The sequence below is a fragment of the Petromyzon marinus genome, chromosome 6 (assembly GCF_048934315.1).
Source record: "Petromyzon marinus isolate PM22_M1 ecotype Great Lakes invasive population chromosome 6, UKy_Petmar_22M1.pri1.0, whole genome shotgun sequence".
NCBI lineage: Eukaryota > Metazoa > Chordata > Hyperoartia > Petromyzontiformes > Petromyzontidae > Petromyzon > Petromyzon marinus.
The window spans coordinates 2,751,745-2,770,052 of NC_133672.1; the positions used below are offsets into that span (position 1 = coordinate 2,751,745).

The 18,308-nt window shown below is 43.3% G+C and overlaps 1 protein-coding gene across 6 annotated transcripts in view; it reads left to right on the forward strand.

The window, feature by feature from the left end:
- LOC116939667 (guanine nucleotide-binding protein G(I)/G(S)/G(O) subunit gamma-2) overlaps positions 1–17,526 on the forward strand; it is a 38,781-nt gene extending 21,255 nt beyond the window's left edge. For 2 of the 6 annotated variants that reach the window (XM_032948374.2, XM_076063867.1), the window contains exons 2-3: positions 12,077–12,203; positions 15,633–17,526. In XM_032948374.2, the coding sequence (XP_032804265.1) occupies positions 12,117–12,203; positions 15,633–15,761 (216 nt within the window). In that variant the 5' untranslated portion in view covers positions 12,077–12,116 and the 3' untranslated portion in view covers positions 15,762–17,526. Of the gene's footprint in view, positions 1–10,986; positions 11,244–12,076; positions 12,204–15,632 lie in introns of those variants that run through there. The other 4 variants (XM_076063865.1, XM_032948373.2, XM_032948375.2 and 1 more) reach the window with 3 other exon arrangements.
- Positions 17,527–18,308: the final 782 nt, after the last annotated feature.

Genomic DNA, 18,308 nt, shown 5'->3' on the forward strand with positions numbered 1-18,308 from the left:
AAATAAATGTAGCAGGTAAGAGCCACGCTAATTAACAGCCGTGTAACAGATTTATCTCATCACCAATTCCATTGATATAATTCTGGGTCTCAATTCTATTCTGTTGTTTTTAAAATGTATTTGGAGATGGCCATGTGGCTCAGAGGTCAGGTAAGCTGAGTTTGAATCCTTGGAGCTAAAGGATAAATTAGTCGATGGTCTCCTCCCGGCTCTGACACTTAAATATCGAACATTACTCCCCTAAGTAGAGTCAATGGAAAATTACCACCCACTCTTGAGTGGACGGGAGGTCAATAAAAGGGGTAGCTCTGTGATATCCGCTTCCACAGGTCATTCTTTAATATGAAGGGTTATAGCCTGCTCTGCAAGCGAGGTATCTGTTTGGTCATAGGTATTTTCCGAGCTTAGTATTTGCTGTGCTGCTTTATTTGGTAATGTTGTGGTATTGTAACGATGGTAAGTCCCTTTACCATAGTGCTGAAGAATGTCCACCACTGGCTCACGGTTGCCAATGTTTGATAAACACTGCCCAATGTTCCTATTTGGTTTTAGCTTTTTGAATATCCGGGCAATAAGATATTGACACCCAGGACAAGATTTATAATTTAAGATTTGTATTTTATTTGTGCCTTACCTGATCATTTTTTCCGACGTTGACGCAATTATTCTCAAAACCACACATTAGTTCAACAGTTCATTGTGATGGCATTGATAATTAATTGGATATGTTTTCAAGTTAAATTATTCCACAGCCCTTTGAGTGAGACGGTCAATGGGGGTCAAAATCTATTGCCAAGCTATTATTTGAGAATGAAACATTGCATTAAATATTAAATCTTGCTTAAATAGGATGGCTTGCTAATGTTCTCTATATTTTTTTTTCAGAATACAGCTCAAGACCTAAACATATACATATTCGACAATCCCCTCAGATACCGTACGCAATTTATAAAATCGTGTTACTAACAACGTAATAATTTACAGCCTTTCTCAGTACACTGCTTTCTAGAAGAAGGCCTTCCCCACGTTGTGTCAGTCATGGGGGGGGGGGGGGGGGTTGTTTGATCATACATCACCACGCTGGTCAGAGTATGGGTTGTGCGAATTTGTGCAGCGAGGGTCGTATTTCGTGGGAGTTCCAGGACCGGTTCAGATACGGCTGCCAAGGATTGTGAGACGCGGTCAGGAACTGAAAATCACGTGGGGCCTGTAGCGCAATACTGTATAACCAAATAAATAGGGTTAAATAATTCCATGTTATACTTTGGTTATTTTACGTGGATGACATTGAGGGACTAACGCTTATTTTTCCCTGTATTGTATTCTAATAATACGTTTCCCGCACCTCCAATTAGCACGGTTGGCTACCTATAGTGCGAACGAAGTTCAACACACATACATACACACATGCCTACGTAATAAACCGCTATGCTCACTTAGGCCTCAACATCTTCCTTTTCTTGCACAAGCATCGTGGGTTATGCGAGCAACAGCTATTGAATCAAATCTTTAGGTAACACTGTATTGTGCTGTGGGGAATAGGTGGCAATGAATTAACATGTTTGCGCAGAGTAAATTTTCTCAAAGTCAATAATTTCTTATTTCAGCATCGATTTGTATAGCATTGTAGATGAAATATAGTGCACAATTGCAGAAACTGTTGGTTACAAAATAAACACAAAAGATCTAAATTATGACCCAGATGCACCTCAGTCAGAGAACCGTGATGTACAAATGATCAATCTATACAGTATTAGCATTTAGATTGCCAGAAAACACATAAACATTAATAAATAATGTGGTAGCATTCACGTTACTAGGCCAATTAGAGATTGTGTGTTAAATGTTGAAATAATATAGGTAAATACATTGACTCACTTCATGTTTTCAGTCCTACTGCACAAAGCTTACATAAAGGCCTTCTATCACAAGTGCTAGAGATGGACATTGCATCGGTTATAGCCGTCTTTGTCACCCATTATAGGATTAACGATTTACTTTCTTTAGCCAGGAAACTATCAACGAGTCTGAAGATTATATTTAAGAAGGTTTCTGCGTTGAGAACCCATAGTATCTGGAGAAATCCCAGTGTAGGTTGAAAATTGGCATTATCCGGGACGAGTTCAGATACAATGTTAGCTGGGTGGGGAAACCCAGGTTGCTGGGTTCGAAGTGCAGTGCACAATCCACTTGTGCACCACCGTTCACAAAAATTGTTTTATTATACTGGGTAACAACTCAAAGCTTTGCACAGATATATTCAAGATTCCACTGCTGTATTTTCATCTCCTGGCCACCTTCCAACCCACGCAAACTACACCTGGCGTATACATTCTCCCATCACCAGTTTCCACCATGCTCAACACTGCTTAGATTCTGAGAAATGAATAAATGTAACACCTTTCGGCGTGATTTGATCTGACTGTTGATTTTTTTTTCTCCCGGTTTGCATGCTTGGCTTGAGGACACTGTTGGTGGATACTGAAGTGTGGTTTACTGAGGAGCAGCGAAGAGAGAGATTTGCCTCGCACCGCAAAACTTTGATGAGAGATGCGGACCTCAGGAGGCTGTGTTTTTTTGGACTCCTGCAAAGCTATCGGATGATTTGTAACCACCATTACTGTGGTCGGCTTACGAACATATTTTGTTCTGTCCACAATGAAGACTGGGAACAACTTGGGACGTGCGTATTCAAGTTGTGATGTGTGGACAGAGATTTTTACACTGCACATCGGTACTGTCTTCGGAGGGAGCGCGCGGCGATCTCAATCGGGTTAGGCGAGCCGTTCAGTTAATCATCTTGGATGCTGGCGGTGCTCCGTTCTCGTGGCAAGGGATGCATTTCGTCCCCCCGCCCCAAATATTTACCAGAGCAAGTGTCGGTGGCCATACGGGGTAACAGCAGTGACAGAAAAAAACATTTTTTTGGATAAAGAAAAAAAACCTGCGGGCAACCACTTTATCTCCTCAAATTGGAGTCTGGGATCACCAATGTCAGCCAGGTTGAGTACAGAAGTTCTCGGTTTTGTGTTTTGAGACCTCGAGTGCTATCACGTTGTCTGCCATCGTGACGCTGTGTCCGTGACCTGGTGCAAAGCGCTGACACGAAGATGACAAACTGACCATACGTGATTGGCGACTGGGGATTCCATCTCTCTGGGGGACTGCCGTCTTCACTCGCGCATTTTCCCTGGGCAACGTTTGATTTCACACGCGCAGGAAAAGCGCAAGTCAGCCAAGCTATAGGTGGACGACGATCTTGATTGCGTTCATCGATTACAATTGATGCTCGGGGTGGTCGATTCACTCTCGCACATCCGCGAGACACCTTTCCAGCAACACTGGCTTATGTGACACAATGCAGCCATGGAGGATTTCGTTTCTACTGAGCTTCCACATCCCTCCAGTCAACAGCAGCGTGTGTTAACTAAGCCCACCATCCCTCCCGTGGTTAGTAAACAACTACCACTTTGTGATAGCAACGTGGAATGTTCACCTCTCGTTTAGGATTGTTGACAGCTCGTTTAAGTAGGATGCCTGGCCAACTTTTAGTTGAATATTAGCAATAGTCCTCTGGGATAGCTGACCATGTTTTCACTTTGCGATGTTACACACTGTGGTTAGCAAAACTACACTGCGACCCCAGCCGCCTGAGTTCCGGTGATACCCGAACTTGTCCTGGCACCCCTTCACCATCGCTTTAACCAGCACGGTGAAGTATGGTCAAACAACTACCATGAATAACAAAGTTGGTGGAATTTCATCCAGGAGCAGATGTAAATAATTTGCATTGTTAATGTCTCAAGGAGTCATAGAGTTTTAGCCTGATAGACAACAAGGAAGTTAATATTGTTTTGGTTACAAATGCTCCGTATATTTTTTTATTTCTCCATATGTTTGTGACATCAAACATTAAACATGACAAGGTATTTAAGTAGTGCGGTTGTATTAACGAAACAATTCACTCCGTCTGCTTCACAGTGGAAGTGAACGATACCGTGACGTCGACCGGAGAAGAGAAAGGTCGTTGCGTCCAGGGCGTCGTGTTCCAAATCGTCGCCCCCGACTGTGAACATTTTAGAGAACCCTCCTGGAAAACGAATGTTGAGACTCCGTGAGACTTTCCAAGAGTAAACAAGTGTTATAATAACAAAACGCTTTTATTTGCTACGATTATAATTTTGTCCATTCGAACAAATCACTCTTAAATGAGCCTAATGATGTGAACTGTTAAAACGTGTACAACTATGAATGCTAAGTTCTGTGTCTTGCATACATTTGACAAACATTTAATTGAAATGCACACTAGAGCATACACACTCACAAGCAAATTGTACAAATACAGTCGCCCTTCCTGTGGGTGGCAACTGTGTGCAGATTTCCTCTGATAAACAGATGCGATCTCCATATTTAAGTGGGGAGCTTTGAAGCAAGGGGCATGGATAATTACAGCACAGATGTCCCATATTTTTTATTAGTGGGTATGGATCAGCCATAATAGCCGCCTTGATTTGTAGAAGAGCAAGCTGCACGATCTGGGATTCTTCCTTCTTCGTGGCGCAGCTGAGAGGGATGCGGTGAATAAAAAAAACCCTCCTCTGCAAACACCTCGAGCTTAATGTTAAAATGTGCACAGCATAAAAAAAACTAAGCACATTGGTCAATAACACTGCCTTGAAAGAATATATAATATGGGCTTCATGGCACGTAAAATTATTACATTAATTGGTTTATGTATGTGCATACGGATGGATGCATGCATATATGGTGTAAGTAAATTTATGAATAATTTTCAGCCATTCTCAATCCACCAATGGATGAAGGCATTTGGGTCATGTTTTCTTTTACCCATATTCACCATGGTGGACATCACTCCTATACTGTGCGTATTTGCAAATACAGCTAAATAAAATGCGAGTAACCAGTAGCAGGCATTGTTCACTATCTTACACATCTTACACATTCGTGCCAATTTCATCCCTGTAGCCCTTTGTGTTGTAGTTTTTTTGGTAGGTTGTAATCTTTTGGGTTTTTCTCGATGTAAAAATCGTACATCACATTTGTATGCAGCACCATTCAAATCCACATTTGTAGTCCGAGGTTCCAAAAACGAAAAAAATATTTTGCTCCCCAATTTTGGTGGACCATTATTTAAAAAGTTGTTCTGATTTAATTTTTACTTAAAGCATATACTCGATTTTTATTCATTATTGCGACTCCCACTAATTATGACAATTCATTTTAATTTCGAGGGCAAAGGGGTGGGAGGCGGGGGGCAAATAACAGAAATACACACTGTACTTCATTTTAGAAATGTCTCGATACAAGACTTGCCAGCCCCTTGGTAAACGTGAATCAGTGTTAGACGTGAAAAGCTCTAAACAGGCATTTATTGGCAAACCCGACATTTATGTTCTGGAATAAAACAATTTGATTGCACCTATTTCCTGTTGTTCACAGTGCAATGAAGAGAGCACACGACGCTGCCTCCGAAGTCATAATTAAACCATGCAGCACTGTTATAGCAACTGCAGCTTTGGTTCAAGCAGCATAGCAATGTGATGTGTTAATTGATTTTGGTTAACAGCGGGAGAATTGACATCGCTGAGGACATACGGAGAGGACAAGTATTGATGCACCTTTTGAGCCGTTCTAAAATACACCACGTTGAAGAAACCACAAACATACACCTCCCGCTTGGCTTCGCCATCATCTCACTCCACTTACGGTGCCAATCAACTTGACCTCAACACACCCGTTAAATGCCTTAACCAGCCGATCTCCCTCTCCCGACAACCAGCGGCTCACGTTAATTGACTGAAAACCATCTACCCACGTTTCAGACTTGAAACTGACCACATCATGTCGTCTTGCCCGTAAAGCTACCAACAAGCTCACCATGTTGTTTCTGGCATCATACATAAACGAAGGCATAAACTCTGCTGCTAACCACCCGTGTCAACTCCCGTCCAAACTTAATGCTTTTCTCCATCACAACTATGGCACGACTCCACACCATCACCCGGCCGACTCGGCTCGCTCTAAAGTTCCATTATGTTTTAAGAGACAAGTTCACCAGCATCGCCTTCACGATTAGGAAATCTCTGTCGGCCTGTCATGATCAACCCCCCCCACCCCCCGTGGTCTTTGTTCACGAGAACATCGGAATTAAAACATCGATGGTTATTCGATGTTCAATGTGTATATAAATTAACCTTCTAAAAGACAGAGCAATGCAAATATTAAAAGGCAATAATTATTATCAAAGAAAATGATGCATAGTAATAAATTAAGAGAGCAAAGAAATGTAATAATATAATAAAGGTTTTTGTTGCAAGGTCAACACTAAGTTGAGTTACTTTCTAAGAAAAAAGGTTATTCGTAATTTTCTGGAAAAAATATAATTTCACAAGGCTGTGGTTGAACGGTCGATGCTCAACCACAATCTTGAGTATAATTACTTATAATTCTGTATTACACAATAACACGCAAAGGCACCATGCTGTTGTTGCATGCAATTGATGTCTGCTTTCCAGAATACAATCTTAACTTTAAACCTAAGTGCACAACAATTGATACGGGGAATGTGACACCCATTAGGCAAAACTACGTTATTGAAGCAGCCCTACCGAGTAGGAACACGTGCACCGGGCAGTGCGGGAAATGTTACGTGCAGGCATCGTCTCTCCCTCCTCATGCCTCTCGGGGTGCCGCCATTGGTCCACGTAAAGATATCATCAGATGGCCCGCAACGATTTTGCGTAGACTTCCGGCGACTCGATCAGGTGACGTTGGCTGATGCTTACCCCTTGCCGCAAATTGACGACTTAAGACGTCACTGGCAGGGCCAAAAATATTCAGTACCTCGGGTCTCTCGTCTGGATTTTGGAAGATTCGTATCGATGCAGAGTCCCGACCAAAGAGGGCATTTAGAACACCCCAGGGACTGTTTCAATTGAATTGTTTGCCTATGGGGTTAATTATGGCTCCCAGTACATTTCAAAGGTTGATGGATTTAGTGTTTGCAGGCCTCCAGTGGGATGCATGTCTCACATATCTGGACGATGTGTTTGCGTTTGGTTGCTCATTCAAGGAGCACCTAAACCAGTTGCGTCCGTTATTTAGCAGGCGGCCAAGTTTAAGCTAAAACTCTCAAAATGCCATCTGTTTCAATCGTACGATAGTTGGGCCACATCGTCAGTGTGATAGGGGTCATTACTGACCCTGCAATGACAGCCAGTGTAAGGCAGTGGCTCGTGCCAATGTTAGTGTTGGCCGTGCATAGATTCCTCGAATTTTTGCCCTATCGGCGATTTATACTCCAGTTTGCCACCGTAGCAAATTTGCTGCATGCGCTTACAAGTAAGAACCAGAGATTTTCAAGGGGGTGCATATGAGGAAGCTGCTTTCCAGCAGCTGTGAATAGGCCCGATTGAGGCACCCCTCAAACTTACCAAGATTACTTGTTACCCTTCATTCTAGACACTGATGCTAGTGATGTTGGATTCGGGACTTTGTTGTCGCAGGCACAAAACGGGAGGGAGATGGTCATAGCGTACGGTATTCACGTTTTCTCTCCCACCAAGCAAAATACTGTGTTACGAGCTGCTCTCATTTGTGCACTTTGTGCACCAGTTCTACCTGTACCTGTATGCCTGGAAATTCATAGTATATAATGAATACACGACTTTACACCACTCTCTTCGAATCTTGCCAGATGGTGAGATGGATTGAGCACCTGCAGGAATACAAATTTGATGTCGTTCGTCATAAGGGAACCAGCAATTCCAGTGCAAATGTTCTCTCTCGACTCGGCTCCCTGGTAGAGTGTACGTGTATGACAGGATTGGCACGCTGTAAGGAGATTGACCCCGCAGGGAGTCAGATTATTGCCTGAGTATCAGCAGGGCTGGAGTGAGACTAGTTTTCCCTTGGGGACTATGGATTGGGATACGCAAAGGCCGATTGGATTCATACATCCTTAAACCCTGTTCGGAACTCCATACAAAGAGGGCTGCATCTCGGTTGTGGGATGTGTTACGCTTTTGAAGTTGGGAGGGCCGTGTTAAAAAATCACGATGATTGGCTGGTTATGTCGACGGACGTTCATCGCTGGGTAGAAGCTTGCGAGGATTGTGCACGACACCAATCAGCCCCCTGCAATCCATCACTGTCTCTGGGGTAAATGAGATAAGATAAGTTGCCCTAGATATCCTGTGTCCCCTTCCCCGTGACTGTTGGTCGGGGCTGAAAACTTGACCCACTGGCCCATGGCGTGGCCTCTTCCAGACCAGATGGCACAATCCATCACGGAGGCCTTTAAAAGTGAGTATATGGTGAATAAGGCCCCCCCCCCCAAAAAACACTTTCTGACCAGGGTTGTAGTTTTTCATCCCAGTTGCTCAAGGAGGTGTGCGCTAATTTGGACACTAAAAGCTGCGCACCTCGTCTTACAACCCGCAGACGGGTTGGGATGGTTCAAACGCTGAAGTACAATATTTCGACCATACTATGCCAAGCAGTCAATGAGAAACAAAGCCATCGGGATGTACACATTCGGGGAGTTCTCACAATGTGTATCGCTCTACTTGATGTACGGCCGGAAGTCCGCACCCCTGATTGAGAAGAATCTGGCCAAGCATCGGCTCGCGCGAGTTCATGGACGGCGTCTTTCCGCCACATGTAAAATTTTCCTGGAGGAAGCGAGGGAGGTCACCAGGCTGCGAGCGAACGGGTTCGAGGCAAAGTGTCGCTACCTGCAATGCAGTGAAAAGTAGACGACTTAGCACGGCTGCTCTGTTCGCAAGTACCGGTCGGCACATCTCCTGTCAAGGTCCTACAGGTTCTGCGGCCGCGATGTGTCCGGATTAAATTGGGAAATCGCCTTTGATGCATTCGACCCTCTCGCTAGCAAACATACGCTCGTGCATCTCACTCATCATCTTTGATATTCTTCCCTTCATCTTCCCAAGTTATTCTTGCACAGTGTGGACTATCATTTGAAGATAATTTTTGGGGGGATTTGTTGTGCAGTTTTCTTATTGCAAACATGATCCCTTGTATAAAGGTGTTAGTTTTTGTGCCAGCTAAAAGGGTAAAAACCTATTCTTAGCTCTTTCGGTAAAGGTCTCATAATGTAAAGGCTTACCCCGAGCTCTCAATACTCTGATAGTGCGCTGTTTTTGAGGTGTACGCCTTTTAGCGTCATCTGGTCCAATACCAGTGGAGACTAGGCTCTAAGAAAAGCCGTCTCTGGTGTGGACCAATCAATTTCAAGGACAGTGCATATCATTATCAGAGTTGTCTCTTTTTGTTTGCATTTTTGACTGCTTGTGTTGTGGTTATTGCAAACATGATCCCTTGTATAAAGGTGTCAGTTTTTGTGCCAGCTAAAAGGGTAAAAACCTATTACTATATTCAGTTTTTCTCTCTCTTTGTCCACGTTGGGAGTATTAGGAGGGCTAAATTCGATGGGGGGGGGGGGGGTGACATTTACGCTTCAGGGTAGTTATTAGGGAAGCATGAACTGGCAACGCTGAAGACGGCTTGGTCTCAAGGTAGGAGGGTCATGTCAAGGTCGTACAGGGGGCACGCTGAGATTTGGTGGGGGGGGGGGGGGGGTGGGACACGGGGCCATATAGATGAGGGGATGGAAGGGTCACGTGGAGATGCGGGACCATACTCAAGAGAAATAATGAAAGAAGACGGTGCTTACGAAGGTGCGAAAAGGGAGATAGGGGAATGGAGGAAGCTCAAGGGAGGGATATTCGGCGGGAAACAAGAAGTAGGGGCTGAGAGGAACCTGTGTAGGGTTCCGGAAAGTCGGCAGTGAGATGATATATAAGGGGCGTGTGTCAGGAGCTCCGCGGCTCTGGGAGAAGAGAACGCTGGTTGAAGAGAGAGCTTCTTACGAGGAGGCTCGTGAAGGACGCTGCTACTGGGCAGTTGGAGGCAGTCGCCCTCCAGCAACAACGGAGGGCGGAGGAGCGACGCTCACAACAACGAGCGGAGCGCCGGGCGGCTAAAACACAGCAAGTTGGCACAGTAGGGGGCACGGCTGGTACATCTACCGCTGATCTCAGTCAGCCAACCCATGGCACCACCTGGGTCTGTCCCGTGACCTCCTGTTAGCGAGCCTTCGACACTTCACGTGGCCTCAAAGTGCACCTAGCCTGGCACAGGCGCCGTGGTGACTTCGCTTAGTGTGCGAATGGCGGGTGTTGGTATTGGTTACTGGAACAATGAAGTGTCCTTACCAAGACGACTCGTGAGGCTTTCTGTCTGGCGTGAAGAAAACAACCGTCGACAGTGCAACATCGATGCGCCGACATCGGAGGGACCGCAGTCGATGTCAAAACATCGACTCATCGCAACCAAACAATCGATGTCACCGATGTTGTCCGATGTTCAATTAACCCATCCAGAAAAATTCAGAGCAGAGAGAGAGACGGGGTTTGTAACGCATTGCCATGTCAGGGAATCGAACTGAGGTTGCCGAGTTCACATTCTCAGTGAGCCGTTGGCAACATTGCATGAGAGTTCAGCGTATGACCATCTAGACAATTCATCACTAAAGTCTTGATGGGAAATCGGCATGCGTGCAAAAGGTTATTTTTTACAGTCGTGGGTAACCTGTGACCTTCTTGCGTGCCCAAGAGAAAAAGTTTGGGGTGAAAAACACGAGGTCCTTACACACACACAGTGGGGCAACTACGACACGGGAAGATTGAGTAAAGAGGCGAGCAAGCCAAGGGGACTGCACAGCAAGCCCACAGGATATTGAGTTATTGACACCACACAACTTATCCGCCGTATATATATTTTTTACTATCTCTGTATGAACGTCGCGGTCTGTGAAAGGGACATTGAAGACACGTTTGCTGGCGAACGACCTTTGGACGGCGGCGCGTTTATTATGCAACCGGGGGAACGGAGAGGTGACATTCACCAGGGGGCTTAGTTACAGGTTGATGATTTTCTTGTTTGTTCCGAGACCGGCTGTCTCAACTCTGACCTTGGGCGCTTCATTCACAGAGTGTGAACGCAAGAGGAGGGGAACGTGCTTGGTGTTATTATAATACACAAAGAGTCAACGTAGATTCAGACTTTACCGCGAAAAGTGAACAAAGCTGTATTTAAACAAAAACGCCCGCTTGCTCGGCTATATATGTAGAACAGAGTGCTGTATTTTTTTTAATTATTATTGGGCCATCCGGTGCTCTGCATCTTGTCGGTTGCAAAAGGTGAGTCAAGGAAATGGCGCGAACGGGTTTATTGTCGTTGTTGTTATTATGTTGTGTTGCGCTGTTGTGTCAACTTTAGTGTGAGGTGTTTTGTTTGTGGTGGCGATGTGCCGCAGGTGATGATCTCTACAGCTGTACAGTGCGTGCTTTTTTAAAAAAACCAAACAGATAAACGTATCACGAAGTTTAGATGGGCGCCAATGAAAAAGGTTGGTCCAGATGTCTTGTGACCCCCAATTAATTGACCCCTAACATCCCCCCACCACCACCTTTGCATATTTACTTCTGTTTTAAGTAAACCTTTAAAAGGTAAAGTTTTAGATAATTCAATGTGGGGCGGCGGGGGGGTGGGTCACACGACATTTGGACCACACTGTACAGTATAAACACGTAATGTTGAACTTCTTTCGCACCGTACGTAACCAACCGTGCCCAATCGGAGGTGCGGTAAAGAGTTGTGCCCTTTTATTTAAAAAAAAAACAGAAAAGGCAAATGTGTGTGAAGTAAGATGCAGCAGCAGCAGCAGCAGGAATGTACGCCACCATGCAGCGAGCAGAACTCGAAGGTTCGACCCATAACTGGGCGAACTGCCTTTTATTTACACAGCAGCAGTAGCAGCAGACTCACGTTTCAAACACATGACCCTACTCGTCTTCACTCTCGAGTTGCTTCGAATAATCGGACAAGAAAAAAGGTGTCTGTCAAGAGCGACGACTGCAATGACAGCAGCCGGCTTCTGTGTTCGCAGTGTGATGCTACAGAACCCATCTGTGTGGACCTCGCTGTGCCACTCACCAACACTGCCCCTCTCTGTGCGCGCGCACACACACAGAGAGAGACGAGAAGAAGAGGTCTTGGTGAGGGAGGCGACGATGGCAGCCAACAACACCACCAGCATAGCGCAGGCACGGAAAGCGGTGGAACAGCTGAAGCTGGAGGCGAACATGGACAGAATTAAGGTGCGTGACCCCCACGCAGATTCCGGCAACGACACCAAAGAACGCGGCGATTTCGGGCGACTGGCTGCGGGAGCTGGTGGCGGGGATCACGGGGGCCACGTCGCCGGTGGAAGGGCAGGTGAACGGGCGGCGCACCCGGATTCTGCTGAACACGGGGGCGGTGGCTTCGGGAAATATTCCGCTTGCAAGCTTTTCAGTGGCCACACTTGCTCGATTGAGTGCCATTGCGCCGGGGGTTTTTGTTGTTACCAGTCCACGAAATACGCCGGACGACTTTAAAGGTGCGGCAAAGCCGTCAGATATCTCGCTCGCGTTATTGTTGGCGAGAAGGGGCTCACAGCTCTAGAGAGGCCCCCTCTAGAGAGGAGTTGGCCTACTTTTTTCGCGCTGGCCAGATCTCTCGGAAGAGGTGGAAGTTACCACCACACTTAGCCCTACCACACGCGACCTGCTTGATCAACTAACTGTGGCGTGCGTGCCACTTGTATGAATGAACACAACTCATCATTAATTGGCTGGAAACATCTTAAGATAAAAGCCCCAATGTAGCAGGACCATCCTGAGAAAAAGAGTCCTATGACTCAGTGTGGCTATCCTGGATCAAACAAGTTGGAGTTCATTGTTTATAACGTGCGTATCACACTCCAAATACCAGTCGGAGCTTTCATGAACGATGGCACGGGTGCCTTCATAATGCAGGCGAAAAAACGCGGAGCAGCTGAAGATAGTTTTGCCGAAAAACATTCGGGATGTTATTTCACCAATACAGTTTGTTTATTTCAGTAATGTAGTAAAGTAATTTCTCAGCTCAGGAAAATGTGTGCACAGTGCATACCAATTATAATTACAGCAATTAAGTCATACATTTTTTTCAGCTTAAAATATCTTCTCAAATCCGCTAATTAACAGCGGATTGTATTTTTCTTGGTTTAAAAATGTATCTATATATAAGTACGACTACTGAGCGCAGGTCTAAATGCCCAAAATGCCAAACAGCACTATTAATGTTGGAACAGAATAGTTCACACATGATTGTATTGAGCAAGATTTAAAGACCTTTGGAAAAACAGATATGGTGCAGGTGGAAACAATCCTTAGTCTGGCAGTGCCAGGGAAGAAACAGAAAGAAAAGTGTTATGACCTGCAATGTGGTGTTTGAGCACAGTATGGATTAGATTAATCAGTCAGTCTGGTAGACCGAGTTCTTGACATGGGTAAAGGAATGAATGAGGAAATTTCACCAGTACAGTGACCATGGTAGGAGTGATAGAAGAGTGTTATGGAGTATAAATACATGTTAATTTTGGTTCATGTTTTTTTCTGACTTTATGTGAACGAAAAGACACATTCGCCGGTTTTCTCATTGAAAATAGGTACATTTCAAAATATTACTGTCCTGGTCACAAAAGCAAAGTTTGTGGGGTATAATAGCTATTTTCTGTACTTTTGAGGCATAAGCAATTAGTAAATAACACTTACTACCCAGGAACACATTTTTTGTTACAGTGTTATCAATCGGCCTGGCTTCCAGGAATATAGCCATTTAATTACAGATCAAATAAGATTACCATGGCCAAGAATATTGAGGAACTGTGGCAAACATCTGTATTTGTCAAGAAGCTGCATGAATTGTTTATGCAGCGCTCTGGTTTTCTAAAACTTTTGTGAAAAAGATGAAAGAAAATTCGACCAATCTCATCTTCGGCTCTTAATTTAAATAATGTATCGTATGGCAAAATAAATAAGCAGACAGTACATCTCTTTTGATTTAAAGCTTTCATGACTGCAGGGATTCATATTCTTGGTTCTTTCGGTAAAGACACGTAGAAGGGAAACAATAAAATACATTTAGAAAAAGTATTTTTTTTTTATTTAATTGTTTCCCTTCTACGTGACTTTACCGAAAGATTACAATATGAGACCTCCTTTGCCAGTAGCAAGATATAGTAATAGGTTTTTACCCTTTTATCTGGCACCAAAACTGACACCTTTATACAAGGGATCATGTATGCAATAACCACAACACAAGCAGTCAAAATGCAAACAAAAAGACAACTCTGATAATGATATGCACTGTCCTTGAAATTGAGTTGTATGCCTTTTGGCGTCATTTGGTCCAACACCAGTGGAGACTGGGCTCTAAGAAAAGCTGTCTCGGGTGTGGACCAATACATTTCAAGGACAGTGCATATCATTAGCAGAGTTGTCTCTTTTTGTTTGCATTTTTACTGTTTGTGTTGTGGTTATTGCAAACATGATCCCTTGTATAAAGGTGTCAGTTTTGGTGCCAGATAAAAGGGTAAAAACCTATTACCATACTTTACCGAAAGAACCAAGAATATATAGTACATCTCTTGTCACATATCTGTCTCTCCACATAAAAAGTTAATGTATTTCTTATGCAACCCCTCAGCCGCACGGCCATTTGAGAGTGCATCATTTCAGCAGAATTGTTTAAGAAAAGCAAATTCTGGACCAGTTTCGGCATTCAGTGTCTCACTGAATGCTGAAACTGGTGAACTGGCGATCTTAGAGACAAGGACAGTGTCTGTATCTTATGGGGGTCCTAGTTTGAGGGGAAATTTTAAATAGTAAATAATTGCTCTTGATTTATGAGTGTATAACCGCTTTAAAGTAAGCACGTTTAATATTCTCATACTTTGTCAAAATACAATGTTAATTATTACTGGATGATTTTGATAAGTTAAAAGTCTTAAAAAGTAACACGACTTGATGTTACCATTATTGTTGCTTAAGTTTGATGCATTTAGGGATCAACAAGCTCGTGAAGTATTGCCACTCTTGCTCAGTTGGCCACAATTGATGCAACCAGTCGGTATACTGTGGGCTCCTATTGCCGGAAGCTTTCATTTCCCAAAAAATGTTGGTGCTTTTGTACCAACAACTTAGGTTGTAGGAGTTAAGGCTCATCAGCTAATTTCTGAGAGGAAAAAAGGTGCAACTAAGAAACGTTCAGGAGATTCGCGGGAGAGTACATATGTAACACATTTTTTTACATTTCTAAACACGAGGATCATGTATGTAAAAGCTTGAAAACTCTTCATTGGTTATGCGGCTATTGATAGTCACCACCACCATATATATTTATCAGTACTGTACCTAATGTGGTAATTAGATGATGAAGAGCCAAAGGGATTTTGGGAAAGTGCATGGATGAAAGGGCCTCCAGAATAACCATATTTCATAACTTGAAAATGTTCACTCCTTGTAATTTGATGAACTGTGCACAATTCAGGAATCTAGTATTTTTTTAGGCGATGCATTGCAGTGCACACACAATTTGACGTGCATTTTGTGGGTGTAAGAATCGACTAACCCTCTTTGCAATATTGCAGTGAATGGATGTTGCTTTTCTATGCCCACATGCTCCGTGATGCACCGCTGTAACTAACCCTTTTGTCCTTGCAGGTATCAAAAGCAGCAGCGGATCTGATGGCTTACTGCGAAATCCACGCCAAGGACGATCCTCTGCTGTGCCCTGTCCCTGCCTCAGAAAACCCCTTTCGAGAAAAAAAACTATTTTGTGTCATCTTGTAGAGAGTGAGTGCCAAACAATAAGAAACAAAAAAATAACCTACACAGTAGAGATTCAAAAAGTTAACGAAAAAAATTGGAAGCCCCCAGCTACATTTTACAATACAGCAACGCTGGCGCAGAGATCATCAAGAATGGTGGAAAAATGAAGGCAGAAAAAGAGCAAAGCACGAGTCGAATGAGGGGGGGGGGGCTGCCTTACTGGGCAGAGCCACCCAGCTGGCCACAGCCGACGTCCGGTGGCTGAAACGAAAAAGCTTGACGAGCGGTCGTGATCACAGACATGTTTTAGGTAATGCTTGTGTAAAAACAAAAATATGCCCCCCCCCCCCCTATCTGAATTCTTTCCTTTTTATGATTTGTATGCCTTTGCAGGTGCTCACGAAGAGCTCCTTTCGCCTAGCTAATGCGTAAAACTTGATAACGGTGCAATGGTAAAAGGTTGTTTTCCATGACTGAATGGACAATATTTTTAGGATAGTTGACTGTTATGTCAATTGCGCTATAGCAGTTTTATAATTACAGTAATTGAAATGTTGCCATTAACTATATATTATCTTATTTGACAAGGTGGCAATGTAAATACTTTTCACAATTTTTATTATTTAAAATGTGCATGCATCTAAACACTGAACACTGAATGGGTAGACTTGCAATTTTCCTTGCAGAATGATTTAGAAACGCAAGTGAATTTCTTCGTAACAATATTTGGGTCTGCACCTCACTTTTGTCTTCTACCGTATACCTGTTAAGCCTGGTCAATTTTTCTTTGAATTTAAATAAACTTTTGGTACTTACATTTTGATTTAAAGCTCTCGTGACTGCAGGGATTCATATTCTCGGTTCTTTCGGTAAAGTCACATAGAAGGGAAACAATAAAGTAATAATTGTTTTATATTTTTTATTATTTTATTGTTTCCCTTCTACGTGGCTTTACCGAAAGAACCAAGAATATTTTGGTACTTAAAATTATCCAAGATGCAGCTTTTATGCATCGTATAATATTCCACCAATTTACACTGCAGTTGTCCATAAACGTTGTTACAGGCGTTATGGTTTGAATTACATTTGTGACTTTGCAATTTATTGCCCAAAATAAAATGTCCATCATGGTATATCCTGAAAAAAGCCTGTGATACTTCCATTGTCAATATGTTGCCTCTAATTGGATGAACATTGATAGCAAGATAAACACTTATTTTATACACAGCATCGTGGCGCGTGATTGAACCCCCTTTTCCTGTTCAATGAAGTGCAGGTGACTACATGACCTAAATATCACATATGCAATTGAAATATAGTAATCAACAAATGCACATCCCTTTGTAAATCTGCTGCTGGATATGAATCATAATTTGCCATTCTGGTCAGTGCGGGGTCGGTGGTGTGGACCATTGATATATTACCTACTGCCTACAACCCACAGACAATAATGCCTGTTATATGCATGGTGATCGCCTAGCTTCAGAGATGCGACAAAGTCGGGTGAATTCCAGGTGATTTAGTAAATGCCATCAAACCATATAAAATGGAAATATTCTAGAGCTAAAAAAAACTCATTGTGCATTGATAGCCACTTTTCTTGCCACTTGATGGTGGACGTAAATTTACTTTTAGTTTGTTTTGCACAACATGTATATGTATCTGCTCTGCTTGATATTGTACCCAAAATGAGGATGTGTTGTATATTTAATTGTACAACTTTTAGTCATTGAACGTTTACTACATCTTATTAACTTGTGTATATATAATAAAGTGTAATCAGAAATCTATTTCTCGTGGACTTTTTTCACTTATAAATTGTTACGTTATCAAAGCGACACAAAGCGATACCTACAGTGAGGGAAAAAAGTATTTGATCCCCTGCTGATTTTGTAAGTTTGCCCACTGACAAAGAAATGATCAATCTATAATTTTAATGGTAGTTTTATTTGAACAGTGAGAGACAGAATAACAACAAAAAAATCCAGAAAAACGCATGTCAAAAATGTTGTAAATTTATTTGCATTTTAATGAGGGAAATAAGTATTTGACCCCCTCTCAAAGATTTCTGGCTCCCAGGTGTCTTTTATACAGGTAACGAGCTGAGATTAGGAGCACACTCTTAAAGGAAGTGCTCCTAATCTCAGCTTGTTACCTGTATAAAAGACACCTGTCCACAGAAGCAATCAATCATCAGATTCCAAACTCTCCACCATGGCCAAGACCAAAGAGCTCTCCAAGGATGTCAGGGACAAGATTGTAGACCTACACAAGGCTGGAATGGGCTACAAGACCATTGCCAAGCAGCTTGGTGAGAAGGTGACAACAGTTGGTGTGATTATTCGCAAATGGAAGAAACACAAAAGAACTGTAAATCTCCCTCGGCCTGGGGCTCCATGCAAGATCTCACCTCGTGGAGTTGCAATGATCATGAGAACGGTGAGGAATCAGCCCAGAACTACACGGGAGGATCTTGTCAATGATCTCAAGGTAGCTGGGACCATAGTCACCAATAAAACAATTGGTAACACTACGCCGTGAAGGACTGAAATCCTGCAGTGCCTGCAA